The following is a 27,681-nucleotide window of genomic DNA, read 5'->3' on the forward strand; positions in this document are numbered from 1 at the left end:
CCTAAAATACTCACAGTTTACCACCCCACTGCTGTTTATCCCTTCAGAAAACTGTATATTGTGCATGGGGCGCTGCAGACCCGAAGAGGAAAAACCCTTGAGGATTCCAAAGTTTCACATTTCCAACCTGCAGAACACTGAACGGGTATGTACTGAAGTTTCACTGCCTTCATTAGCATGTTTGCTCGTAGAACATTTAGAGAACTTAGAACTCTATTAAATTAAAAAGAAAAGCAGGAGACTTCCTTAACTTTATCTATTTCTTTTAGGTGGTTCAAATACCATAGGTTTCTGAGAGAGAATATTGTAAGTATGCAGGAAATATTTTTTTTAACATCACAAATTCAACAATTTCTAAAAATAACACCTGTACACAATCTGACCTTAACCTCCAGTCATCCTTAAGTGAGTTAGAAATGTGACTTTTAAGGGCTCTTAGATGTTGATGATACTATGCCTTTGTGGCATTCGCAGAATCAACTAAGGGATTAGAGTAGAAATAGGTATGCTGAGTATTTTATAAACATGTCTAGGCATTGATTACACCAGGAACTTTTCCAACTCACTGAAAACATATATTTTCTCACAAGAAAAATTATAAACTCTACCTTTAAAAGTCCTTTGCCATCTCTGAGAAAAGTGACAGTTACAGAATAATGTTGATGGATAAAATCCCTTCCCTACTCCTGCAGCTCTGTGGGCCTGAAAAAAACCAATTATCTCCCTTAGAGAATGCCACACACACACACACACACACACACTCACATGGTGGAGCAGGGAGGCCACACTGCTGACGACCTGGGGAGCCAGCGCCCGGCCAGGCTGCACCTGCTGTGGTGACCACAGCTTTAATGTGTAACATGCATTGATTTGAAAAGAACAGCCTGTTTCTGTGAGAATTCCAGGCTTCATTGTTTTCACAGATCTTCATCTGTAATACTGTTAACATCTTCCAGCCAATAAAACACCGAGACATCAACAAATATAGATAATTAGCTCCTGGTTTACTTCCTCTTCCTGTTGGAGCGTTTTGACTTTATAAATACTTTACAGGCTTAGTGCCAACCCCTACAGGGGTTTCAACTTCTATATGAGAGCACATTAGCTGGATGTGGCTCTAATGTGCTTGAAGATATTCCTGGAGTCCAAATGAAAAATAGGAAATGAGCTTAAGAACACATCACCCATCGGTTAGTATCAACAACAACAGTTTGTTGGGACCTGGGGATGAAATGGAGAAGCAGGCAGGTGGAAATGACTCAGGACCATGGCTGTGGGTGGCGGTCGCTCTCACAGAGGGCTGTCCACCATCCTTTTCTTGGTTTGTCGGTAAAAGATGCGGTTTTCCTCCGAGTAAGTGACTTTACTGAGGGGCATCTTGTAGATGTTGGGGTTTTTGGTGGTCAGCAGGAGGAACAGTAGTGTGCTCAGGCAGAAGGGCCAGGTGCAGGCCGGCAGTCCAACCTGCGGAAGAGGAGACAAGCCGCAGAGTTCTTTGAGAGCCCATCTGAAAGCGAACTACACAAGCACTACCCTTTGCCCCATGCTCCTTCAACCTGGGCGGATGCGTCGCTGAGGACACGCCCCTGGATCTTGCTGATGTCCAGAGTGTACGACCTCAGAGCATTTAGCAGTGGGAATGTTTTGATCCATTCTCTAGGGTGGTCCATTGTGTTATGTCTCTATCCCGTATGTCTTTCCCTCCCTCTTCTACAGTCAGACTTCATGGACCAGAGGTCTACACTTAGCACAAGCAGATGCCATTGAGCAAACTGGTAATGACCCCTGACCCCTCATCACGTCCGCAAGGTCTTCTCTGGTGTGTCCAGCCTTCGTGACCTCTCTGACTACGACTTCCACCCAGTCTAGGCCTTGGGCATACTTGCTTTACTTATTTCCATTCTGTCTTCCAAATAGGCTGCAAGGTCCTGATTTCTCATTTACTGCATGGTCCTGTTTTTGTTGGTCTGTTTAAGTAAAAGACATTCTAATGTCAGGTTCTTGACACTCAAGAGTTAAGACTATGGACTTAATAACAGGTTTTCAAGCTATTGATAAAGTGTTGCTATTTTTTAAACCAGGAAACCTGCCATTTGCAACAAAGCCTGCTGCTTGGACTTCAGACTAAAGCTTGCTGGGAAGCCGGAGGGTGAGAGAGGACAGAAAACTCTGCAGAAGGGCGGGGCGTGGTTATCACCATGGATCCTGCCCTGCCCTGTGAACTTCTAGAGGGTTTTCCACTCAGCTGCTGAGATGAAAGCAAACTCACCCTGGCCATTAGGTTTGTCAGGCTTCCTCCGAGGTAGGCGGTGAACAGGGCTACAAAAGAAGAGAAAAGCACAATGGCTCATAGATATACTTTTAACCGCAGGAAAGACCGCCTTCCAATATTAATCGCTGGGAATGTACACTTCCACATTCCACCAGTGAGCCCAGCACCCTGGCTCGAAGTATGAGCTTTCAATCAGCAGCTCTGGGTTCAAGTTCTGGCTCCTACCCTTAGTAGCTCAGTGAGTTCTGTTCTAAGCCTCCATTTCCTCACCTGTGCATGAGGGTGATAAGAGTCTCTCTCTCCTGGGCTTGATGTAAACATCAAAGGGAATAAATAATGCTGGTGATTAGCACACAGTGAGTGCTTCATGAAAGTAAGATTTTGTGGTTACTGTTCTGTTGTTATTATTTGCTAATAGTTAAGAGAAAGGATTTTCTGGCAAATAAACGTCCCCCTGTTGCTTTGCCCAAGCGTAACTAAATCAAAACACAACTTACAAATGTTTCTTGGGTTCGCATGTTTTCTATACGCTCTCATTGCATCTAGGAATCCCATGTTAGTGGTTAGAATTCATAGTTGCCAAAAAAAAAAAAAAAAAATCATGCTCCATAAAAATAAGAAGACAATAATACCAAGTGCAGCAGAAAACAATGCAAACTTGGGACTCCTCTCCATAATGACTTTTTTTTCCACAAAAATACAAGGCTATTTCCCAACATTTGTGGACAATGGAATTAAAAGGCAACTTCATTTTGGTGCCAAAACATTTTGAAATCCGTGCATAGCTTTTTCATTATATGCACTTTCCACAAACTTTTTGAAGTATCATGTACCATTGAGGTTGGCATACCAGTCAATACATAAATATCCTACTTTGTATTTACTTTGGGTGAGTGGAGGAAGTGTGAACAGGTAGTTTTAGTGTATGTGTGATTTTTGACATAAAACACCAGGCACACAGGTCTCAAACAGCAGGTCATCAATCCCTGGTTCTGGGTGACGAGGAGACTCAGGGGCTCCGTCGGGGATGCCCTGAGATGTCATGGGGGCAGCCTGGAGAAGGATCTGCATATATTGACTGCATGGCCACCTGGGCCACCAGACCCCCTGCCAGACATCCTCACTATCCATCTAGACTTCACGTCTGGCGAAAGATCCTATCCGCTCTCTTGGAGGTTGGGGTGTGTCAGAGAATGGTGGGCAGCCTTCTGTGCGCCTCACTTACTGGACACCTGTGCTTTTACCAATATCATGTCTTTTTACCTGGAGTTTCTGATTCAGTAGGATACGGAATTCAGTGATAGCTGAATTGTTTCATACTCGAGGGAAGAGCCTGTCTTTGGAAATAAACAATGCTGGTTTCAAATCCCAGCTCTGCCATTGTATGTGTTGTCTGAAAATCATGACTATCTCAGAATCTAGTTCCATCATCTACAGAAAAACAGTACGGAGAATGTGCTTCACAGGGAGGGGATGGAATTGCAAACGAGATCCTGTATTTCCACAAACAGCAGCTGTAAACATGTCCCTTTCACCACGGGATTGAGACACTGTTCTGAACAGAAGAGTGCCTGTGGTGTGGGTTAGAAGGTTTCCACCCTAGGCCGGCACTGTGGCTCACTTGGCTAATCCTCCACCTGCGGCGCCAGCACACCTGGTTCTAGTCCCTGTTGGGGCACCGGATTCTGTCCCGGTTGCTCCTCTTCCAGTCCAGCTCTCTGCTGTGGCCCGGGAGTGCAGTGGAGGATGGCCCAGGTCCTTGGGCCCTGCACCCGCATGGGAGACCAGGAGAAGCACCTGGCTCCTGGAGATCGGCGGCTGCAGCACACCGGCCGTAGTGGCCATTTGGGGCGGGGGGGGGGGGGTGGTGGTGGTGGTGGTGAACCAACGGAAAGGAAGACCTTTCTCTCTGTCTCTCTCTCACTGTCTATAACTCTACTTGTCAAAATAAATAAGGCAAAAAAAAAAAAAGCAGGTTTCCACCCTTGGTTTAGCCAATCTCATTCATTCATTCCACAACTACTCAATGGCTCTCTGTTAAGCACCGGGGACACTGTCCCTGCTCTCTTGAGTACTCGCTCTGTCACAAGTTCTCCCCTGAAAATAGGAGTGCTTATTTTCATTTCTCTCCTTGTAACACTTGTTGTTCTTCTAAGGCTTCTGTCTCATACTGTTCTGCTGTCTGCAGTGATCTCCCATTCTTGGTTACTTTTTTTGTCCTGAATAATAAGTCAGACTTCAGGTGCCCATCAGTTAAGATTCAGAGTTGGGCTGGGAGAGCCTGCATTAGACAGGAAGTTCTGTATACCTTGGTCAGTTGTGTTCTGGCTAACTGAAGGAGAGGAGAGGCAAGACTGGATTTCAGCTCTTCATGGATAACGTCTCTTCCAATAGACTGCCATGTGTGAGTCCATTGGAAAGAAGTACAGGTGTGGGCATTATGGTATAATAGGTAAGCCACTGCTTGGGGCACCCATACCCCATACCACAGTACCTGGGTTTCAGTCCCAGCTTTGTTTCTGACCCAACTTCCTGCTAATGTGCACCATGGCGTGCAGCAGATGATGGCTCAAATACTTGGGCCCCTGCCACCCATGTGGGAGATGATGGAATTCTGGGCTCCTGGTTTTGATCTGGCAGAGCCTTGACTACTGGGGGCATTCGGGGAATGAACAAGCAGATGGAAGACTGATCTCTCTCTTTCTCTTGCTGTGCCTTTCACATAAATAAGAAAAAAAAAAAAGCTGTAAAAGAAAGAAATAAAGGAAATAGATACAAAATGTGTTTACAGTTCCACTGATCACATCACAGAGTTGAGAAATCCCATGACCAGGCAGTTAGGCAGTTCTGATTGGAGGCGGGGAAGGCAGCAGTGCCAGGTACTATCAGAATGTCCTAGGTTGTCTTCCTGATAAAGACGTTTGGATCGAACACAAGAGCAGCACTGTACTACATGTCCGTTATTTATTTACCTTGGCTGACAAGGCTGGTCTTTTGTCTGGCAGTATCAAGATGGTGAGGGCAAGCTGAAGCATTTCACTTGTGAGATTGGCTTTACCAGAGGGGCTGGAGGAAATTCATGTGCAGAGATGAAAAAAATCCGATAGGACCGACCAAGAGTGGACAAATGGGCACTTGGTAGCCATGGAAACTTACAGGCCCTATGGAACGGTGACTTGAGCACCTATTGAAATTAAAATTGCCGTTCTCTTTGAAGTACTAATTCAGCTTCTAGAAATGAATCTTCCATAAATAGTTGTAATAAATACACATGGATATTTTGTACCCAAAATGTTGATGATATAGCACTGCTTGAAATGACTCCAAGTAACAGGGTGCCTGTCCTGGGAAGCCTCTGCGTAGGGGCTTGCCTGCAAAGCAGAGGCTCTGTGCCCTGGGCCGTGGTGCCCCCTTCTCCTGACTCCTCAGATGCAACACAGAGAAGCCAGCTCAACCCTGGGCTCCCGCTCCCCGCTCAGACACTCTTCACCCAGTTAGCAACCCTAGGGCAACGCAAGCTCCCAGGACAGGGAAAGGCAACATCCAAGGACAGCAAACACCATAGAATAAGGATCACAGATTGAACAACTCACAAAGAATGAAGCTAATCGATGAACCAGCCAGGATGAGCTCAGTAGACAACATGATCAGCCACACATGGCCTGGGTGACCAACTACACTGCAGGTTCTTGTGAAGGGGTAGAGAGAGAAAATACCATGTCCGGTGATAAAAAAGTGAATATGGAAACATGTAGTCAAATACTAGAAATCCCAGGAGGAGGGTGAGCAAGGAGTGGAGGGAAAAGATTTGAAAAATTAAAAACTGATAACATCCCAGCAGTAAATTGAATCCCTGAAGGCTCACACTGAAAGGACCTGAGTATGTGGCAGCTTAGAAGTGGGAAGAGAGCCTCCACATCTAGAGAGACAATGGTGAAAAAAAATATATGAGGGATCTCCCAAAAATTTATGGAAAATGTACATTATGAAAAAGCTATGCATGGATTAGAATTTTTTGCACCAACGTAAACCTTTTTAGCATTTAATTTTTTTCACTTCTTTATTTTTATTTGAGAAGTAGAGAGAGACCTACTAGTAGATGGAGACCTCCCATCCCCTGGTTCACTCCCCAAATTCCCTTTATGACTGGGGTGAGGCCAGGTGACAGCAGTAAACAGGAACACAGTCTAGGTCTCCCAGGTGAGTGGCAGGGACCCAGCCACTTGATCCACCCTACATGAAGGTTTGAAACCCCAAACCAAGCTTAGAAGAGAACTTGGAAGATTGGAGGATAAAAGATTCTAACTCATTGAGCTCAGGTGGCCACAGAATCTGCCCTCTCTTTCTCTTTGCTTTGAGTAAAAAGCTTTGACAGGACTGTTAGGAGAAATAGTAGGGTTTCTGTAAAGACCAAATGATGTTTAAATAGTGATCCCACGGCAGTCTGAGTTTTGTGAATCTTACAGCATTGGAAAACTCAAAGTGAACAAGGAAACCCTTGGTCCCAAGTGGGTATGTGATGCAGTAGTTAAGTTGCGATTAGGGACATCCACATCTCGTATCAGAGCGCCTGGTTCGAATTCTGCCTCCTCTGTTTCTGATCCAGCTTCCTGCTAATGTGCACACTGGGTGGCAGCAAGTGATGGCTCAACACTGGGAATCCCTGCCACCCACATTGAGACGCGGATGGAGTTCCAGGCTCCTGGCTGCTGCATGGCCCAGCCCTGGCTGCTGCAGGTATTTGTGGAGTGAACTAACAAATGGAAGATCTCAGGGCATTGATGGTTCAGTGGTAGAATTCTCACCTCCCACAGATGGGAGATCTCTGTTAATAATAATAATAATAATAATAAAACACTTGGTTCTTCCCCTCCCTTTGCCAGTGCAGGAGTCCACTCTCCTGACACATGGTCCACATTGTAATAACTGCTTGGATTCCTTGGCCTGATTAGTCTGGTGATAAACTGAGTTTAGATGTATTTCTACTAGGCTAGATACCATTTTCCACATTACACTTCCCCTCCCCCACTCTAGAATATTTTCTTAAATGCTTTCACCTGTATTGAATTAGCAACACCAGACGCTGGGGGTGAATATGTCTCCCCTTAGAATCAGCCTGGGAAAGCCATTAGCTGTTCAGATCCAAATCACCTGAAGTCTGTTTCAACCCAGGGGGCTGCCCTGAGGGCCTGAGTGCTATAAAAGAGAAGCCGATTGGGGAGTGTGAGTGACTCTAAAAGTTGCTGGAAAATGTGGATTCTAGACTTGGATTTACCCCCACTGACCAATGCCCTGTAGCACGTCCCTGAACCTCTCTGGCCGCAGTACCCCAGCAGTTAAATGAGAGGGATACACTAAGTCTCCAAAACACCTCTGGCTCTGGCAGGCTGGGTGTGGGTAGGATCTTGGGGATCAGAAAGGATGAAAGGAGCCGCACTCAGAATGTGGCTCCCCGAGCAGCCGCTCGCTCGCTCAACTCGGACTCTGCCTGGAGCTTGTTGGAAATGCGGCTCCCCCCACCCTCCCATGGAACACTGAATCCGAGACCGAGCACAGGGCCTGACAGCCCGTATTTTCACAAGTCTGGATATATGCTCAAGTTTGTGAACAGCTGCATTACTGCGATTCTCAAAGGGCTTCACCAGGGGTCATGGCGCCGTGTCTAGCTTGAGCTATTTCCTTTCAGTTTCTTGCACCAAATGATCAAGTTTCTGCCTTGAAACATACACATTTTAGAATGGTTAAGACAACTCAGCAGACGCCACAGCCAGTTGGCAAGCAGAGCGGACTTTACTGCTCCCAGAGGGAGGCATCACTTGTCCTGGTCACTCGTGTAGGTAGTAGGGAGCCCAAATTAGAACTCCAGCCCTAATTTCTCATATAGTCCTTTTTATTGCTTCCTTAATTTTGACCCAATAGACATGAGCGACCCTTGTGCGTAGATGCATGATTATACTCACCGCAGGCAAGAGCCAGGAGGTGGGTCTGCCAGGTGAGTGCCAAGAACATCCCTCCAATTGCGATGCAGGCCAGAGAGCTGTTGAAACCCCAGAGTCCAAAATAGATGTCCTTAAATGGAGCTGCAAGGCTGAGTCCTGTTAGGCAAGACAGGGTTGGTCAGGGCTTTGGACTAAAGGCAGGATGCTCCAGTAGAGGTCTGGGGGGGTGGGATCATGGTAAGCAGCCCAGAAGCTCCAGTTGGACCCATGGAAGCAGAGACCTTAAGAAAGGTCTGGGGGGGCTGGCGCCGCAGCTCACTAGGCTAATCCTCTGCCTGCGGTGCTGGCACCCCGGGTTCTAGTCCTGGTTGGGGTGAAGGTTCTGTCTCGGTTGCTCCTCTTCCAGGCCAGCTCTCTGCTGTGGCCTGCGAGTGTAGTGGAGGATGGCCCAGTTGCTTGGGCCCTGCACCCGCATGGGAGACCAGGAGAAGCACCTGGGTCCTGGCTTTGGATCGGTGCAGCGCGCCAGCCGCAACCCGCTGGCCGCAGCAGCCACTTGGGGGTGAACCAATGGAAAAAGGAAGGCCTTTCTTTCTGTCTCTCTCTCTCTCTCTCTCTCACTGTCTAACTCTGCCTGTAAAAAAAAAAGAAAGAAAAAGAAAAAAAGAAAAAAAAGAAAGGTCTGGGGGAATCTACAAAGAGATCAAGAAACTCTACAACAACAAAATAAACAATCCACTTAAGAGATGGGCCAAGGACCTAAAAAGACATTTTTCAAAAGAGGAAATCCAAACGGCCAACAGACAGATGAAAAAATATTCAGGATTCACTAGCCATCAGGGAAATGCAAATCAAAACCACAATGAGCTTTCACCTCACCCCAGTTAGAATGGCTCACATACAGAAATCAACTAACAACAGACGCCGGCGAGGACGTGGGGAAAAAGGCACACTAATCCACTATTGGTGAGAATGCAAACTGGTAAAGCCACTATGGAAGACTGGAGATTGCTTAGAAACCTGAATATAGCCCTACCATGTGACCCAGCCATCCCACTCCTTGGAATTTACCCAAAGTAAATTAAGTTGGCAAATAAAAGAGCTGTCTGCACCTTAATGTTTATTGCAGCTCAATTCACAATAGCTAAGACATGGAATCAACCTACGTGCCCATCAACAGTAGACTGGATAAAGAAATTATGGGATATGTACTCTATAGAATACTATACAGCCATGAAAAAATGAAACCAGGTCATTTGCAACAAGATGGAGAAATCTGGAAAACATCATGCTGAGTGAAATAAGCCAGTCTCAAAGGGACAAATATCATATGTTCTCCCTGATCTGTGACAACTAACTGGGCACCTAAAAGGAAACCTGTAGAAGTGAAACGGACACTATGAGAAACAATGACTTGATCACCCTTGTCCTAAATGTCAAGGAACAACTTACTATTTTATTCCTTTTAGTATTTTTTTTTGTTCTACTTAATACCTTTGGTTGAACTCTTTTTAATTAACACACAATTATTCTTAGGTGTTTAAGTTTAACTGAAAAGTGATCTCTGTTAAATGTAAGAGTGGGAATAAGAGAGGGAGGAGATGTACAGTTTGGCACATGCTCAGTTGGACTTACCCCTAATGGTAGAGCTAGAAACGTGCCAGAGGATTCCAAATCAATCTCATCAAGGTGGCATGTACCAATGCCATCTTACTAGTCAAAGTGATCAGTTTCAGTTCATAATTGATCCTAATGATGGGATTAAGAGTCAAAGGGATCACATAAACAAGACTAGTGTCTGCTAATAATAATTGATATAATTAAAAATGAAAGAACGATTCAACATGGGAAGCAGGATACTCATAGAATGAGAAGCAGACTCATAGAATGGCAGATGCCCTAAATAGCACTCTGGCCTCAGAATCAGCCCTTAAGGCATTCTGATCCAGCTAAAAAGCCCATGAGAGTTTCTCAGGCATGGAAAGCCAAGACACTGTGGCAAAAAAACAAAACAAAACAAAACAAAACAAAAAAACACCTGACCTAAATGAAAGATCTCTGTGAGTGAGATCCCAGCAGAAAGAACAGGCCATCAAAGGAGGCACCTCTCTCTGAAGGGAGGTGAGAACTTCCACTTTGATTATGGCCTTGTCTAAATAAGGTCGGAGTTTGTGAACTCAAGAGGCTTCCATAGCTTTGGCAGCTCACGACAAGAGCTTTGGGTGATTACTGACGTCATAAATAAGAGTGTCAATTGTTAAATTAACAACGGGAGTCACTGTACACTTGTACATGTAGGATCTCTGTCCTTGTGTTGTACTATGTGTTGTACTATGCAAATTAATGGTATAACTACTACTCAAACAGTACTTTAGGGCTGGCTTTAGCTCAGCGGTTCCTTTGTCTACTGAATCAAACAGTACTTTATACTTTGTGTATCTGTTTGTGTGCAAACTGTTGAAATCTTAGTATATACCAAGTTGATATTCTGTATATAAAGATAATTGAAAATGATGAAGAATGGGATGGGAGAGGGAGTATGAGTTATAGTTGCGGATGGGAGGGAGGTTACGGGGGGGGAGGCAGCCACTATAATCCAAAAGCTGTACCTTTGAAATTTGTATTTATTAAATAAAAGTTTAAAAAAAAGAGAAAGGTCTGGGGTATAGAATATGTCCACAGTGATGTGGGATGGAGCAGGTGCTCAAGAGTTGGTGATGGGTCTTAGGCTTACCAGCTACTATGCCCAGCAAAGATCCGATGGCAGCATGTATGCACATGAGCGGGGAGGAGAGGAGGATGGCGAACAGGAAAATACCCCCAGTCCACGGGTTGTCACAGCCGTATATCTGTCCGACTCCCGCTGGCAGAGCCTTCAGTAACTGCAAAAGGAATCACAGAAATGAGGCCACACAACAGAAGTCCACAGGACACTCACACACTAATACAACGTGATTTTAGACTTGGCGTGCCTTCTCTCTCTCTCTCTCTCTCTCTCTTTTTCTTTTTTTTTGACAGGCAGAGTGGACAGTGAGAGAGAGAGACAGAGAGTAAGGTCATCCTTTGCCGTTGGTTCACCCTCCAATGGCCGCCATGGCCGGATCTGAAGGCAGGAGCCAGGTACTTATCCTGGTCTCCCATGGGGTGCAGGACCCAAGCACTTGGGCCATCCTCCACTGCCTTCCCGGGCCACAGCAGAGAGCTGGCCTGGAAGAGGGGCAACCGGGACAGAATCCGGCTCCTGGACCGGGACTAGAACCTGGTGTGCCGGCGCCGCAAGGTGGAGGATTAGCCTATTGAGCCGCGGCGGCAGCCTGTGCCTTCTCTTTCAGATGAGTGGTATCAAGTGCTCAAATTTCCTCTCTGTTTGATTACAGGAGACTCCCAGTCCCGGCCATTCTTTTGCTTTATCAACAGGGATATCCTAGTCCTTTCCTGCTGCCTGCTGAGCCCACCTTCTCCAAACTGCCCCTGCACTCACTGGCTCTGCTTCTCACCCCGACACTTGGTCCTGGTTGCTGACTAGCTCCCAGTGTGGCCTCACCGCTCCTGGCTCCGAGGGTGCCAAGCCTTTCTCTGAGGATGGCAGGGGACACAATATACACTTGTTGGACTTTGGGCTATCACCAATGCTTCCCCGTGACTAACAGGAACACTGTGGCTACCACGTCCTTCAGTTCCTTGTGCTCAGGCCAAAGCCCTGAAGCCAAGTTGAATCTTGTTCACAATTTAGAAGCAATGACAGGTAAGCTCATGCATCAGAACTGTATTCGCCCTTTGTTGTTGACTAGAACATGTATTAATTTAAATCAAGACATCTTTAGCTTATTGCAGTTACGGACAATTATCAATCCAGCTTCAAAACCTAAAAACTCATGCAAATGTCACAATTCCACTTGGTGGTTGAGGCCTGAATTTGGCTATGTGTTCACACTATGGTATTTCTCAGGAAAGCACAGGATTGACTCAAATGAACACATGCGGATTCCTTATAACAGGACCAGATTAGGCGTAATGACCTGTGAAATTTCCCTCTGGAGCAAGGTCATTGACTTACTGAAAGCCGCCTTCCTCACCCCTTCCTCTCACCCCTCCACCCTTTCTAGCTCATGGGGTTCCCCTGGGCAAGAACCTTCCAAAGGAAGTAGCCCCAGTGTTAGAATGGGAGGCACTGCTCTCTTCCTTCTTACATTAGTCTGGATATAATGTTGGCTTCTCCGTGCTGGTTTGGTCCTTTCTCAGGGCACAGGACCAGGCTGTGAGTTTGAATCTACCCTAAGATGGGCAGTGGATTCTTCCAGCCCCTGCTCCACAAGGTCATTTCCTGTTTCTTCTAATCAATGCGGACTGCATAGGCTTTACCTCAGAACTTGGCAGTAGAGCTGTCTTTCAGGTAGCAGGAGGGGGGAATTAAGAGGGGGGAGGAAGGGGTAGAGGGCTGGGTGAGGCGGGAAACAGTGTGCTGATGGTTCCGTCAGAGGAGAGGACAAGTCTAGCCCTACCCCAGACCAGCTCCGTCCCATAGAACTTTCTGTGATGGTGGAATAGTCTACATCTGCGCTGTCCAGTAGGCATTAGCCTCGTGTGGCTACTGAGCACCTGGAATGTGACTAGAGAGGTTCAGGAACTAACATTTTAATTACTCTACATCCAAATCTAAACAGCCACATGGAGCTAATTATTGTAAGAGGCAGGGCAGTTCTAGATAGACACTATTTTATAATTTATTTAAGCTTATTTTTTGTTTGAAAATTTAACAATTTTTAACATTTTGCCATGTACACATATACTATTTTTTTCTTGAAAACAGAGACACTAATATCATAAAGTAAGGGATTCAAGGCAATGATCATCACATGGGGAAAGTAGAATATTGTTTTTCATGGGGAATTCTAATAAGTCTTTGATTTTCCTTCCAAGTTATTTCTAAAATGCTCCCATTCATTTTCTGAGCAGGACGCTCAAGGAAAGGCCAGCTGAGCTCCCCGGGAGTTTCTGAACACTCAGAAAAGAGCAGAGCAAAGCGTGCAGCATAATCTGTAGTGGGAGAGCTACTCTTGCACACTAAAGAAGGTAACTTCTTTGGTTTTCTTCTGATTTCAAGTGTTCGCTTGTTCCCAACAAGGGAAAGCTTAAACAGATTTATTCAATAAACACCAACAGAAAGAGCTGCGATTTGGTTTGGGTTCGCTATGTTTTTAAAAATGCGTGCTCCCTCTGCCAGTCTGTCAAGAGGTACACAACGCCGTGTACATCCAGTGACACAATGGTTCTCACAGTCGGTCAGGATTTGGGAAGTTTGTGAGTGCAGGTGCGCAAGCCCTTCCCCTCGGGGTGGTGACTTAGAGGGTCTGAGAGGCAGCCGGTTCTGGAATTTAAAAACTCTGCAGGTGGTTCTGGTGCCTTCCGAAGCTTGAGAACCCTCAGTGGTCATCCATGCGCTCTGAGATATCATAAGAACAAGCCCGACAGAGCTCTAAGAGTCAGCATTTGGTTCCTTTGCATGGAGGAAACACATTATGGTAGCTTTAACTCAGGCCCAGGGCTGCCTGCCTCAAGGGCTGGTCCTCGTCATACTGTCCCAACAGAGGCTGAGCTCCCAGAAGCTCTGACTTGCAGCGAGCTACACTCTGGAGTTAGTGCTGTGGATTTTTAGGAACAGGGAAGGGGGCGCATTAGCTCTGACAAAAGTAATTTTCAAAGTAATCCCTTAGACCCCAGAACTCTGCAGTAGAACAAATGCTTTAGGTGGCAAAAGGAAGGCAGAGAGTCCACCCAAGAGCTGAGTATCTGGAAGATTCTGATGCCCACACATAATTAACCAGGAGGACACTGGGTGTCTTCAGGGAGCAAGACAGTGTTTCTTACCTCCAGGGCACTGAGGTTAGGCCAGGTGATATTGGGAACGGAGGCTACAGGTATGATCAGCGTGCTTGGAAAGAACGCATTGTAGTGTCCTGTGGCTGACAGGTACATTGATAAGGCCATGTTGAAAGGGAAGGTGAAGACAGGCAGGTCCCATTTGCAGAACACAGAGTTCAATGCACTTGAGAAGACTGGGCTGGAAAAGAACAGAACAGAAGAATCTGCATATGTCTAAAGTGCTGTGTTGGCAGACTTGCCACAGAAGGAAGCTGGGGTGAACCCTATCAGAGACAAACCCTAAATGAAGGCAAAAGTCATCCCGTGGAGTGAGTTATAGATCAAGGAACATTTTTGAAATACTTTAGACATTTAATGTTATCACACAGTGAAGGCCCCTGTATAACACCTCTCGATCACGTGGCTGGTGCTTCCCTGAAGGGCACGACCACCATCTGACTGGGTGTGTGTGATTTCAGGTGTGTTTCCATGGATCTATGTGAGGAAAAGAGAGATAATTGTTCAAGGAAGGATGCAGGTGGAGTGTGTGTCAGAGGAAAAAAGATCTTACAGGCAGGGGGACAGAGTTTATGTCCTTGAGCTATTGTGAGCACAGGCAAACATTTCCCTCAATTCCCATGCCTATAAACTTTGGATTATATTGAATGATCTTCAGGCTCTTTATGCCTCTCTCACTTGTTGATTCAATCAGAAAGCATTGCTTTAAGATGAGAACTGCAGATTTCCTGGGTTGTGGGAGGAAGTGTGGGTAGGCACCTGCATACCAGGTCTCCTACCCTCAGCCTGTTCTAAACAGGTGCCAGGACACTTCCTGGAGAGTTTGGCTCTGCCCACAGGTCCTCTGCACACCTGTGGGTGCAGTCAGGATAATGGCCCTCCCTTAGACACTGTCCCTAGAGGGTTGGACATCTCCTATGTGCATAGTAGTATTTTGCATTCTAAATATGCTATGTTAAGAAGGAAATGTTTGCTTCCAGAAAAAGATTCAGATAATATCCACCTAGACACTAGTTTGGAGGATTCAGGCTTTTACTTTCTTCATTCCTTTTTTTTTTTTTTTAAGATTTTTATTTATTTATTTGACAGGTAGAATTATAGACTGAGAGAGAGAGACAGAGAGAAAGGTCTTCCTTCTGTTGGTTCACCCCCCAAATGACTACTACAGCCGGCACTGTGCCGATCCGAAGCCAGGAACCAGGTGCTTCCTCCTGGTCTCTCATGCGGGTGCAGGGCCCAAGCACTTGGGCCATCCTCCACTGCTTTCCTGGGCCACAGCAGAGAGCTGGACTGGAAGAGGAGCAACTGGGACTAGAACCGGCGCCCATATGGGATGCTGGTGCCTCAGGCAGAGGATTAACCTAGTGTGACGGGGCGCCGGCCCCTCTTTCTTTCTTTTTTTCTTTCTTTTTTTAAAGAAGGGATTGAATTCAGTAAAACATTTTCTTGAAGAGGGCCCATGCAGGGTGTCAGCAGAGTTCATGTAAGCATAGTCATTCTCAAAGTGGGGCCCTTTCCCAGCCACATCAGTGTCACCTGGGAACTCCTTAGAAAGGCACATTCTCAAGCTCCATCCACATGGCCTGAAGCAGAAGCCACGGGAAGAAGGAGCAGCCATCTGTGTTCAACAAAGTCTCCAGCTGATTCTGTCTTTTTTTTTTTTTTTTTTTTGACAGGCAGAGTGGACAGTGAGAGAGAGACAGACAGAAAGGTCTTCCTTTGCCGTTGGTTCACCCTCTAATGGCCACCACAGCCGGCGCGCTGCGCTGATCCGAAGCCAGGAGCCAGGTGCTTCTCCTGGTTTCCCATGGGGTGCAGGGCCCAAGCACTTGGGCCATCCTCCACTGCCCTCCCGGGCCACAGCAGAGAGCTGTCCTGGAAGAGGGGCAACTGGGACAGAATCCGGCGCCCCGACCGGGCCTAGGACCCGGTGTGCTGGTGCCCCAAGGATTAGCCTACTGAGCTGCGGGTGCCGGCCTTTTTTTTTTTTTCCCCAGATGATTCTGAAAGCATCCAGGTTGGAGAACCACCGGTGTAGGGAGTGGGTCTCAGCCTCAGCTGCACTTTAAAGTAATCTGGGGGGCACCGCAGACCCGTCACATTGGAATGTTGAGTGGGGGTGAGGTGTGTGTGGGGGCCACCAGCACCACTGTCTTCTGGTGCTCCCAGGGCTGCAGTGTCATTGTGCATCCAGAGCTGAGAACCTCTGGATGAAGGAAGGGATTGGTGGCCACGCAGGGTGCTCAGACATAAGGCCAAACAACTGGTTCTAAAAAAACATGCATCTTTGCAAGTAGTTGTTTCTGTTGTCAGTGGACATAATCTGAATCTATGTTTTTTGAAAACTTTGTATTTGAAAAATTTGTGGCAAAATACACAAAACATTTAGCATTTTAACCAATTTTTAGCTATGTATGACATTAAGCACAGTCACATTGTTCTCCAACCACCCCTGCTACCCATTCACAAAATATTGTTCACCTTGAAAAACTGAACTCTAGGGGCCGGTGCTGTGGTGCAGCAGATTAACACCCTGGCCTGAAGCGCTGGCATCCCATATGGGTGCTGGTTTGAGACCCGGCTGCTCCACTTCTGATCTAGCTCTCTGCTATGGCCTGGGAAAGCAGTAGAAGATGGCCCAAGCCCAACATGGGAGACCCAGAAGAAGCTCCTGGCTCCTGGCTTCGGATTGGCGCAGCTCTGGCCGTTGTGCCCAATTGGGGAGTGAACTACCGGATGGAAGACCTTTCTCTCTCTGCCTCTCTTCTCTCTGTGTAACTCTGACTTTTGAATAAATAAATAAATCTTAAAAAAAAACCCTGAACTCTATACTTAATAATAATAACTTCCTATCCCATCTCCCTGTACAAGTTTTTCAAAGCTGCTTTAAAAACCAAGTGTCACTTACCACGTCATGGACACAGCAGATACAGGGAATAACAGCCACCAGAAATAGTTTCCTTTCTCTGAAAAGACAGCCATGAGTATTCCCACCAGCGTGGCATTGTAGCCCTGGAGCCCCGCTGCTATGGCCGACCTGGGGACAAGAGCATGGACGTCTCCTTGGTGGACTTCAACTGGACTTGCACAGAAACAACACTTGTAACCTCCAGATCACACTCACGTTAGAAAAGGAGGCTACGTATGGAAATCTATTTCAAAGTCTGTGTAAGCATCATATAGATAGTAATAAAAACATGAAGATGTAATACATGTTAACCCAGATGGAAACAAGAATGCATGTGCAGAGCCACCCTCCACAGGTTGTCACAGCTAAAGACAGGTCGCAGTGTCTGAGGGAGGGAGGGGATCGGTAAGGCAATCTGCCCTGTTGCTTGTAACCTTTCCTCTAGAAATGTATTATTATTTCCTTTAAATCATTAAGGGCCTCTTTATTGGATTGGGCTTTTAGCATGTGAAACTATTTCCTATGTCTGCTTTCTTGGTGATTCCTGGACTGTAACTTCACCTTCATAGAGTCTTTGATCTTCCAACTTAGCGTGCATTTCCATGTTCCTGTGCATCTAGTTTGTTGTCCAAATATATATTTTTCCAAATTACTGCAAAAACATTACTATTTTTTTTAACTTGGCAAAGTACTCCATTTAATGGTGTACATGTTTAGCCTTTCTCTTTCTGAGGTCTGTTTTTCTGCTCAGTATTCCAGCTCACTTTTAAAGGGTAGCCAATGGGTACATTTCTACTCTGGCTCAAATTGTTCCCATTTCATAATTGGGAACTAGAAGTTCTGCATGAGAAATGGGACAATTTCTATAGAATTAGCCCCAAGGCAGACGAGCCAGGTCTCTCCTGCCCCAGGGAGCTCTGAGAGCTGGCAACATTGGGCATGATGGAGCACAGAGAGTCCCAAGAGCCCCGAGCTCCAGGGCAAAGTCTGCAGTGGGCACGGGGCAGTGAAGATGGGGAAGTGAGTGGGCGAGGCTGAATACAGGGCCTGAGGGGAGGGACTGCAGACAGTCAGCTCACTGCAGGGGCTTGGAGGGCTTCTTCCTACAAGGCCAGGAGGCACCAGTGGAACAGGCATGATAATGTCACACATCCATCTGGGCCAGAGAATTAGAGGTGGGACTTCCTGTTCAAGAGTCCTTTGTATCCTTAAATAATCCTTCAGGGCAGTTGAGAGGTGGTGCAATTTGCCTTGGTGTGACCCCGAAGTTGGCACTCCACATGATGACAGTGGAGAGCTCTGCAAAGACTTGTCCTTTCAATAAATGACTTGGAGGTTTAATGCTTGGGTTTGATCAGTGGAAAATTAATGGCAACATCTACATGTTGTGTAATGCTATAGTCAAAGCAATGGGAAGACATATATTCACTTAAAATAGGATTGACATTTTAATGTGGTATTTTAGGGACAAAGAAATAGATTTGAAAACACACACACATAAATACAGGTTGAGGATGCCTTATTTAAAATATTAGGAACCAAAAGGGTTTTGATTCAGTTTTTTTTAAAGTTTGTAATAGTTGCATATGCATACTCATAATGAGACATCTTGGGGATGGGACTTGAGTCTAAATAGGAAATTCATTTATATCTCAAATGTACTTAAACATATGGCCTGAAGGTAATTGTGAAAAATATTGTGGAATTTTCCACTTGTGGTGTCATGTTGGTGCTCAAAATGTTTAAGATTCTGGAGCACTCGATTTCAGATTTTTGGATTAGGGATGCTCAACCTGAATGACCTGACTTCTAAATAATACTTGACAAGGAAAATGGGGCAGGCCCTGTTTCCCTGGAACAAAACAATGGAGGTATATTCACTGTGGCACAGTCCTAGACCACATTCCCAAATGGAGAAGACTCTCTTGGCCCTCATTTTTGGATAGGCTTTAACCCAAGATAGAGCCTCGCCCTCCCCAGGGAGCAGATTGGGCCCTGGAATTGATGGGAAAGTGAAGTATTTGCGGACTTCCACCAAGAGCCTCCCTAGGTGATTTGCAGCAAGTAGGACAAGAGCGTAGCTCTGCAGTGGCCATCCACTGGGCATTTAGGCACTGATCCTGGACACCTGGAAGCCTGGCACCCTCCCTGAAGGAACCAGTGGTCAGGAGCTGCCTACTCCTCTGCTGGGAGTTAGCACATCCGTTCTTCAATGACGAATCAATTTATAAAGTACATGATATTTTTACCCAACATATACATCAGAAGACTCAGGAATGCTTACCAAGACAGATGTGTAAGCTTGCAATTTATTTGGATATTCATCTCTCTGGGAACTAGGCTGACCTTTGCTCTCTCTCTTTGAAAACAAGTTTGCTGGGGTAACCATGGAAATAAGACAATAAAGGCGTTATTAAGCCACTAAGACTTTTCATGAACTCAAATGAAACGATGATGACAAACAACTTTATCAATCATTGAAGAAGGTCCCCTTTAGAATCTCTCCTGGTCATCACTGCCATGAGAATGTGGCATCATTCAGACTGGCCTCTGATTCAGAATAAGACTCTCAGTGCTTCCCTGACCTCTGACAAAAGGCAAATACAGAGTGCTGTGGAATAAAGGTTGTTTCTCTCAGGAAGGGCGTGGCTTTGTCACTGCTGCCCAGTCACTCGTTGGCTCCCGTGTCCCAGAAGTGAGCTGAGTAGGCTTGGATAGCTGTGCCTACCTGTCCTGGCTGAGCAAGAGGGCAGTCAGGGTGGAGACCACTGCACCCACACAGCCTGTGAGAGCCCACCAGGGGTTCTGGACCAGGAGCCCCACCACGATCAGGATGCCACTGATGGGGTTGCTGACGAACACCACTTGGGATATGCCCCGGAGAACCCAGCTGATGAACTGGAGTCCCACAGGTTTGTCTGGAAGAGATGACATGAGCAGAGCTGAGAATGCAAGACGAGCCATGCTCCCGTGCAATGCCAGGGCCCACCCTGAGCAAAACCGTCAACATCCCTGGAGGTGAAACCTACTTTTGCTGTTTCTTTAAGCCTTTTCTCTCTGAGCCCTTTGACCCTCCAGTGGCACCCAGATCCCTGAGCACATCGATTCTTTGTGCTCAACATAGCTCCTGCTGGTATCTAAGCTCCAGAAAGCATCTAAGGTACTTACCACACTTACATGGTCAGATGCTTAAGCCAAAGGAATGAGTTACCAATAGCAAAGTTTTAGCTTTAAGTAAGGAAATTCAGGATGAAGCCAAAAAGCCTTCCTGTCATATGAGTTAGACTCTGGCTCTGACCACTGTTGCCATAAAAAGAGGTGTGAAGAGGGTTGCAGGTTAGAAGATTGCAAGTAGAAGACTGCAGAGTAAAGAAACAGACAAAAGGTTGGGAAATATAACTAAAGATAGAAGTAGAAGTAAACCATTTTCCCGAGTTCCACCCATCTCATCTCTACAAGAGTTGAAAGCATAAATACCTTTAAGCCATTCAGCGAATTCTTTCATGTCGCCGGTGACATAGCCAAGTGCCTTGGGGATGCATCTTCTGCCTCGAGATGGTGAAATCTGGTTTTCACTGTGGTCCAGTTTAACCATAGTGGGGAGATCCTCCATGGCAAGCTGTTCTTCTGTCTCCTTGGGGGAAGGACAGAACTCATGAATACCTCTCAGTGGGGATATTTATCGGCACCAGCTTTGGGCCAGTAGCCACAGAAGATGAGTTAAAAGGCATTCACCTGGACCAGGATGTCCCATGGGACAAAGAAAGCACCGTTTTCCTCCTAAAATATCCCCATGGGAATTATAACCCAACCCCTACCCTGCCTTTGTCATCAATGCCCCTCATGCTACCATGAGAAGGTTCTGGCCCTGCACCCCTCCCCTTTATTAATGTGTAGCTATTTTGATTTTATTTGAAAGGCATAGTGACAGTGAGAGTGAATGAGCTGTCTTTCACTTCCCAAATGCTTGCAATAGTTGGAGTTGGGCCAGGCTGAAGGCAAGAGTCATGAACTTCTTCTGAGTTTCCCACAGGGAAGGCAGGGGCCCATGTAGTTGAATCATCACCTGCTCCCTCCCAGGGTGTGTACCAGCAGAGGTGGGACTCAAACCCAGGTACTCTGATAGGGCACATGGGCATCCCGCATGGTGACTTAACGGCTGCACTACAATAGCAGCCCTAGTTCTGGTCTTTTAATTTCCTAAGGATCAGTTTTTGTGGAACAAGCAATTGTTCCGCATCTACTTCCTGCATTCAAGGAGCTCTGTCTGGTTAGCAATTCTGAAAACTGTTGATTTCAACATAATGAGTCAGATAATAATATAGAAAGAGCTAAGATTAGGGTCTTCCACTTCATGCTGTCAATTCAAGAAGGAAGCCATCAGGTTACAAAATGGCCTGCTTCCTAATACAGACCGATCAGTCACTTTCCTTTATTTATTTATTTTTATTTATTTTTTGACAGGCAGAGTGGACAGTGAGAGAGAGAGACAGAGAGAAAGGTCTTCCTTTGTCGTTGGTTCACTCTCCAATGGCCGCCGCGGCACCGCGCTGATCAGATGGCAGGAGCCAGGTACTTATCCTGGTCTCCCATAGGGTGCAGGGCCCAAGTACTTGGGCCATCCTCCACTGCACTCCCGGGCCACAGCAGAGAGCTGGCCTGGAAGAGGAGCAACCGGGACAGAATCCGGCGCCTGGACCGGGACTAGAACCCGGTGTGCCGGCGCCGCAAGGCAGAGGATTAGCCTAGTGAGCCGCGGCGCTGGCTCAGTCACTTTCCAAGACAAGCAGCCTTGTCTTGGAAATTTAAAAAAAATGATGTAGAGTTTTGAAAGGGAGGTTCAAAAGGCAAGACATTTAAAAAGCAGTCAGTGTGTGTTGACATAGTTTAAGGTACTTGCCCCTTCCAAGTTCAAGATTGCTTGAATTTAGTCTACACGCAACTGCCTCAGATATTTTTTACATTTGGAATTTATTATTTAAATATCTTAAAATAGGTAAGCATGATGTTTGACAAAGGGAGGGAAACTAGGACAGGTGGATGTAGACAAAGCTGCCAAAGCCAGGGTTGTAACCTCAGGGTTGTATGGTGTAAGAATGTCCAGGGCATGATACAGGTAAGCAGGTTCTAGGAAAACACCCAAGATATACCATGACTTGGGTTTACTACAGGACTGTGCATTTCTCATGGTAAAATGAGAGTTTCATGGTGCCGATGGCAGATACCAAAAATCCCAGTGACGTAATCCCAGAGGTAGGCAGAGGGGAAAAGACAGTGGCCAGACCACCTGGAGTGTGCAGAAAAGCCCATAGCACAGCCAGCTCTGTGGGAAGCAGGGGAACCCATCAGCCATCAGGCCCCAGAAGGTGTAACTGCGGAGTGTTGAAGCCACAGTCATAGAAGACTGTGACACCCAAAGAGACACCCAAAAACCACACAGATAAACTAGCTCATCCTCTCCTCGTGGCCAGGCTGTGAACAAGGGGTCCTCGGGGCTGTTTTGGGCTTCATCTATGATAAATTGTTCCATTTACCATAGTCATCAAGTACCTATTAGCAGATAACACATTTCTTTCTCTTTGTTTTAATCCTGATGCTAGTTTTGGCATCTGTTAATTCTAGCACAGAAATCAATGTAGGTAACTGATTTATTACTGAATAACAATTGCATTTCCGCTACATGACTTCACTGCCCAACTTGCCATCCTGCTTTTTTAAACAATGGGGAACCATTAATCACTGCCCAAAGTAGAAGCTGTTTATACAAAGCATTCCAGACCCGGGTCATTTTGTCTTGGCAGAACAATGTTAGAAGCCAACATGTGTGAGACTTCCAATGAATCTTTGCATTAAGACATTCTGAAATTGAAAACTGCTGGAAGTCAGGAACCAAACCAAGGCCATATGGAGCTCAGCTGGTTTCGTAGTTAAAGCTGTAAATTGTTCAGATAATTAAGCATTTACAAAGAGTTGCCTTTGATTTCATAAGCCAAGCAATAGCTATCATGTTTTTCCAGTTATCTTCCTCTTTAAATCTCAGGAGCTTGCTAAGCTCCTTCCTCAGCTACAATGGCCTGTTTTCAAAGCCACCCCAGCGTCTGAGAGGCATGGAGCTTCAGCCCAGCAACAAGCCCTGAGACAACCGCCTTGAATCTCTGGAGCTGAACGCAGCAGGTCTTAAACGTGGCAGGGTCCAGGGAAGACCTGAAAGTGGCACTTTCCATCAGCTACAGGAACAAACCCCAGAATAAACAAGGTCATGTTTGTATTTACTTTAGAGGGCTTTTAATACCCCACCACCTCAGAGATTCCAGAGACACAGATCCGAAACCCGATAATGTAACTGGCTGGACGTGATCGAGAGCCTGAATGGCATGAGTCCTCCGATGAGCCGCCCGAGGTTAGGTAAAGGTTAAACCGTCCGACTCCACAGCCCAGCCTAGAGAAGGCTGGTTGCAGCGTGCGTCTCCAACATGCACAGAGCGGGATGGGCTGGAGGGCTGGCAGGGCACAGACAGAGGGTCGCCTCCTCGCTTGAGTAGAGAGCAGTTGCAGTTCCAGAGTCTCAGGAGCTATCGACTCTGCACTGCTGAGTTCGCATGGAGCCTCTGGGAGCCCCGATTACTTGCTCCAGAATGCAGGCATGAGACTGATGAGGAGAAATCAATAACTTACACTTGGGGTTCACTCTAGTAGAATTTTATCCTGCTAGAGCATTTGCGTGTCTTCAGGGAGCTTCAAGAAGTCACACATCCTATGTGAGAAGGCAATGCAAGGCTGCTGCTGCTCAAGTCTCAATCCCGACCGAGTAGGCTATTGCATTTCAACTAAGAGAGGGCAAGGAAAGAAAAGGAACTCGAATAAAATAGAAGCAGGAGAAATCTAAAAAACCCCAGACTGTGTTTTCCCAGCCTTTCCAGGGGGTGTCAGAACTCCCCAGTTCAAAGTTCCAGACCCGAAACTAAGGTGACTGCCACGTGCCCCTGGCTCAGCCCGGGGCTGCATGGCTCAGAAGAGCTTGCTGACTCTGCTCCCCAGGTCTGCTCCAAAAAGACACAGCAGAGCTTGCAGCAGGTACCCCAGTCTGTTGAGATGGAGGCTGCACAAAGGAGACGCACCCGGCCTTGGGGTGCATTTTCAGGCTCAAGCTTAGCCTGGAGATGAAGTCTCTGCACCTGGCCTCACCAACTTCACTTCCAAACAGGGTCTTCCAAAAAGGACCTCCACCGGTGTTACCAGAGCCACCAAAGATCACCCTTTATCCTTGCTTTTTCTCCATGCATAATGAAGGACGAAAATATGTGACTCAGCAGGATGCATATCTTGGCTCCACTGAGCACGGGGAGGCAGGAAGGCACACAATGGGTTCCTGGAGAGGAAAGATGTGGCCCCACAAGTCCTTCCGCATGGGTGAAGAATTTGCAGGTGGAAGGGAGACAAGGAGTTGACTGCAGAAACGGAGTGCTCATCTTGCTGAAGCAAACAGAAAGCCGTGCTCAACCACCCTAGCAGAGCCCATTGCGTGGATTTCGTACTGCTCCGCTTGTTTCTGCACTGGGAGGAGGCTGGCCGGTCTGAGACTGGTTCTGGAGGGCCAGGATGCGGCTTCGAAAGCGAGGGGACAAACTGTAAGGGTTCCATGGGGACCAGCAGCACCGAGGCAACGGGTGGCCTCAGCTTGTTCCTTCTTAAAAGTGAGACGGAAGCATGGTGCAGGTTGTTTTCTATCGTGACAACAGCCATACCTGTTATGGTGCAGCAAAAGCCCAGCCCCAGAGATGGATAAATGGCTTTTCCCTGCTTGTATTTAAACATGAATTTAGGGGGCCAGTGCTGTGATGCAGCAGGTAAAGCCGCTGCCTACAGTGCCGGTGGGAGCCTTTAAATACTGAACAACATGTTGTTACTAACAAGTCTTAATTGGATATATTAAAGATAGCTGTTCTTTTTAAATAAATTTCCCATTTTAAAATGTCTTCCACTGCATCCAAGGATATCATTCTTCCTTAAGAAGTTCCAGAGAACGTATCTGTGGCATTTCTGTGTTTCTCTCCATTGTATTCATTTTTACTTTCTTATATTGGCTTGGTTTGAGACCTGAAAATGTTACCAGAGTGACTTGGAAAAATTCACAATTGTGGAAAATATTTCAGACATGTCTTAGGAAAAACGTGAGTGTGTGTGTGATTGTGTCTGTGTGTGTGAACAAACTGATGTGTCTGAGGGTTGCATAATAGTAAATATTTTTGTTTGGTAAAAAAACACCATGAAGAAACCCAAGGGTAGAACTCATATTAGGTTATCAAAAAAAAAAAAAAAAAAAAAAAAGAAAGAAAGAAAGAAAGAAAGAAAAAGAATGAAGAATGAGGGAAGAAAGGAAAGAAAAAGGCCAGTAGGGGCTGTCACTCTCTCCTTGTGTAGATGCCTGCCCTTAGCCCATCTTTCCCTTCACCAAAATCACACACAAATCAGAGAACACAACTTGAGCTCAACAATCACTCAGTGCATTTTTCAGAGCCAAGAGACCAATTTGAGAACAAGCTGGTCTGATTTTAGAGACCACATGGTTCAAGCCTTCAGAGGAAACAGAGGTTCCGAGTGGGGCCCCCGCAAGTTCCCCGGGCAAGCAGCCGGCAGAGGCAGCCCCTGCAGAACAGGTGAGCCCTGCTAGTTCTTTGTTTTCCAGTCTGGGGCCAGGAACGTTCCATCCAAGTCACAGTGAAGGCACAACTTCTATGTGCCAGGGTCTGTAGCAAGTGCCAGAGCTCAGTGAGGGAGGAGACACAGCCTCGCTTCACCATGGCTTTGGAACAACCGTAGGGTTGGGGTTGAACAACAGTAGTGGGCCCTGCTGTCCCATTGCACCTGATGCACTGGCTGGAAGCAGTTGCTCTCTGATACACAAACATCTCCCTGTGCCTCCGAGGGAGCCTGCCTCACCTGCCTGCATGCCTGCGCCTGTGCTGAACTTAACATCCCCCGGATATTCAGGAAGCTGCACCTGGAGAGCTTTCCAGCAGGACTTGGCAATCACTTTGCAGAGCGCAGACCATTACTGATTTTAGTACAAGGCGATATCAGGATGTCAATCAACTGATATGCTCTCTTTTATTGTAAGATTTTTATTTATTTGAAAGTCAGAGTTATACAGCGAGAGAGAGAGAGAGAGAGAGAGAGAAGTCTTCCATCCACTGATTCACTCCCCAAAAGGCCACAACGGCTGGGGCTGGGCCAGGCTGAAGCCAGGAGCCAGGAGCTTTTCCAGGTCTCCCATGTGGGTGCAGAGGCTCAATGACTTGACCATGCTTTGCTGCTTTCCCAGGCACATTAGCAGGGAGCTGGATGGGAAGTGGGGCAGCTGGTAGGTGACCTGATGCCCATATGGGATGCTGGTGCTGCAGACAATGGCTTAAACTGCTACACCATAGTGCTGGCCCCGATACGCCCTGGCAACACAAACTCATTCTCTTGTCAACACATATTAGAAATTTGTACAACTAGAGGGGCCTGAAAATATTCAATTTTCCATGCCTCAGGGATCAGTTTAAAAACAGCAGAGTTTTGGGTATGGATATGGAAGAAAGAGTTTGAACATGCAAGGAGACTCAGCACTGACATTTGTTCAGCATTTAGTCTTTATTTCAGAGGGGGGAGGATTGAGTTTAAATGCCAGGAGTTGCTCAATTTCCTTTAAAGGTGTAATCGGAGACGAGGAACATGCTGTCGGGTTTTCCTGCCTCCCAAGTGGAGCACTTCCCTGCATGGAACACACTGCCTCTAGAATCCACATGCTGGAAGGTGCAGCGGTGGGAGCTGCCCAGTTCCACTGACTAGTTCCCCCCGGGGGCCCCTCGGCGCCCTCCCTTGAACAAGACAGCACATGCAGAAAGGTCCATAATAAACCCAGGCTTCGGAAGGGCCATGCCCAGTTCCCCTGCTTTCCCCTTTGAGTCATACAGGTGCTTGTCTCCAGCCCAGCTGTCCCCAGGACGCAGCCTGGAACTTTAACAGCACTGAAGGGCTCAGAGCCATTCAGCTCATCCAATGGACACCCTGCCGAAACCCCCCCTTGCACCTCGGTTCAGGTACGGCTCCCACCTTGCTGCTGACATCAGGGGTCAAGCCATTGCTCCTAAGCTGCCAGAAAGGAGGCTGTGGCTGTGGGAAATTGCTCTGCAGTCTATCAGAACCAACCTGCTGCTTCTACACCTTCCCAACAACGTGAGAGCTCTTTGTCCATGAAAAAGAGAAAAAGGGACAAAGAGCAAAAATTAGGATGTAGAAGACAAGCCCCAAACAGAGCGATCCGTTGGAATTTCTTAGAAAAGAGGGCACTTACACTGCAGCTGGCTCCCCCCGGCAGAAGGCGGTGGCTGATACAGGCCTGCTGGGCTCTATGAGAAGGCGAGTGTCTCAGAAAAGATAGTGCCAGGGGCCGGCACCCAGCGGCTTTATACCCACAGCCCCACTCTGCACATCCGTGCACTTGGCTTTCTCCTCCCACTTCGGGCTCTGGTGCCAAAGCAATGCTGGGGAACTGGTCCCCTGGCTGCAGGACCTGCTGCCTCTCTCTCTCCTCTGTTCTTGATCAGGTGCCAAGTGCCTTGCCATCGCTTCCACGGCGTTGTGAGGTCTTTGGCCAGTGAGGATCCTACTCACAGTCATCTTTTCCTTGTCCACGC

At 46.8% G+C, this 27,681-nt stretch overlaps 1 protein-coding gene across 4 annotated transcripts; it reads right to left on the bottom strand.

Annotated features, from left to right (window-relative positions):
• Positions 1 to 553: 553 nt before the first annotated feature.
• SLC14A1 (solute carrier family 14 member 1 (Kidd blood group)) lies at positions 554 to 27,681 on the bottom strand. 4 transcript variants are annotated; one of them, XM_089305197.1, is made up of 11 exons: positions 27,339 to 27,679; positions 27,098 to 27,229; positions 23,675 to 23,826; positions 20,477 to 20,633; positions 19,728 to 19,917; positions 17,000 to 17,128; positions 14,080 to 14,272; positions 10,946 to 11,093; positions 8,233 to 8,367; positions 2,270 to 2,319; positions 554 to 1,464 (listed from the first exon to the last, which is right to left on the bottom strand). In XM_089305197.1, exons 4-11 carry the CDS (start codon positions 20,610 to 20,612, stop codon positions 1,291 to 1,293), a joined length of 1,155 nt encoding a protein of 384 aa, XP_089161323.1. In that variant the 5' UTR covers positions 20,613 to 20,633; positions 23,675 to 23,826; positions 27,098 to 27,229; positions 27,339 to 27,679; the 3' UTR covers positions 554 to 1,290. The 4 variants fall into 4 exon arrangements, with proteins under 4 accessions (XP_089161323.1, XP_089161324.1, XP_017199630.1 ...); XM_089305198.1 differs by lacking the exon at positions 23,675 to 23,826 and having other exon boundaries at positions 27,339 to 27,681; XM_017344141.4 differs by lacking the exon at positions 27,098 to 27,229.

The sequence above is a fragment of the Oryctolagus cuniculus genome, chromosome 10, assembly GCF_051225735.1.
Source record: "Oryctolagus cuniculus isolate XC-2025 breed Fujian yellow rabbit chromosome 10, ASM5122573v1, whole genome shotgun sequence".
Classification (NCBI taxonomy): domain Eukaryota; kingdom Metazoa; phylum Chordata; class Mammalia; order Lagomorpha; family Leporidae; genus Oryctolagus; species Oryctolagus cuniculus.

Bases quoted from the DNA above. Each gene is read 5' to 3' on its own strand.
- SLC14A1 (XM_089305198.1), bottom strand. From the start codon at position 20,612: ATGGAGGATCTCCCCACTATGGTTAAACTGGACCACAGTGAAAACCAG. The intron at 17,129-19,727 runs GTAGGCACAGCT...TCTTGTCCCCAG, and splicing joins CTCTTGCTCAGCCAGGACAG to GTCGGCCATAGCAGCGGGGC. The intron at 11,094-14,079 runs GTAAGAAACACT...TTCCTTTTGCAG, and splicing joins CTAACCTCAGTGCCCTGGAG to TTACTGAAGGCTCTGCCAGC.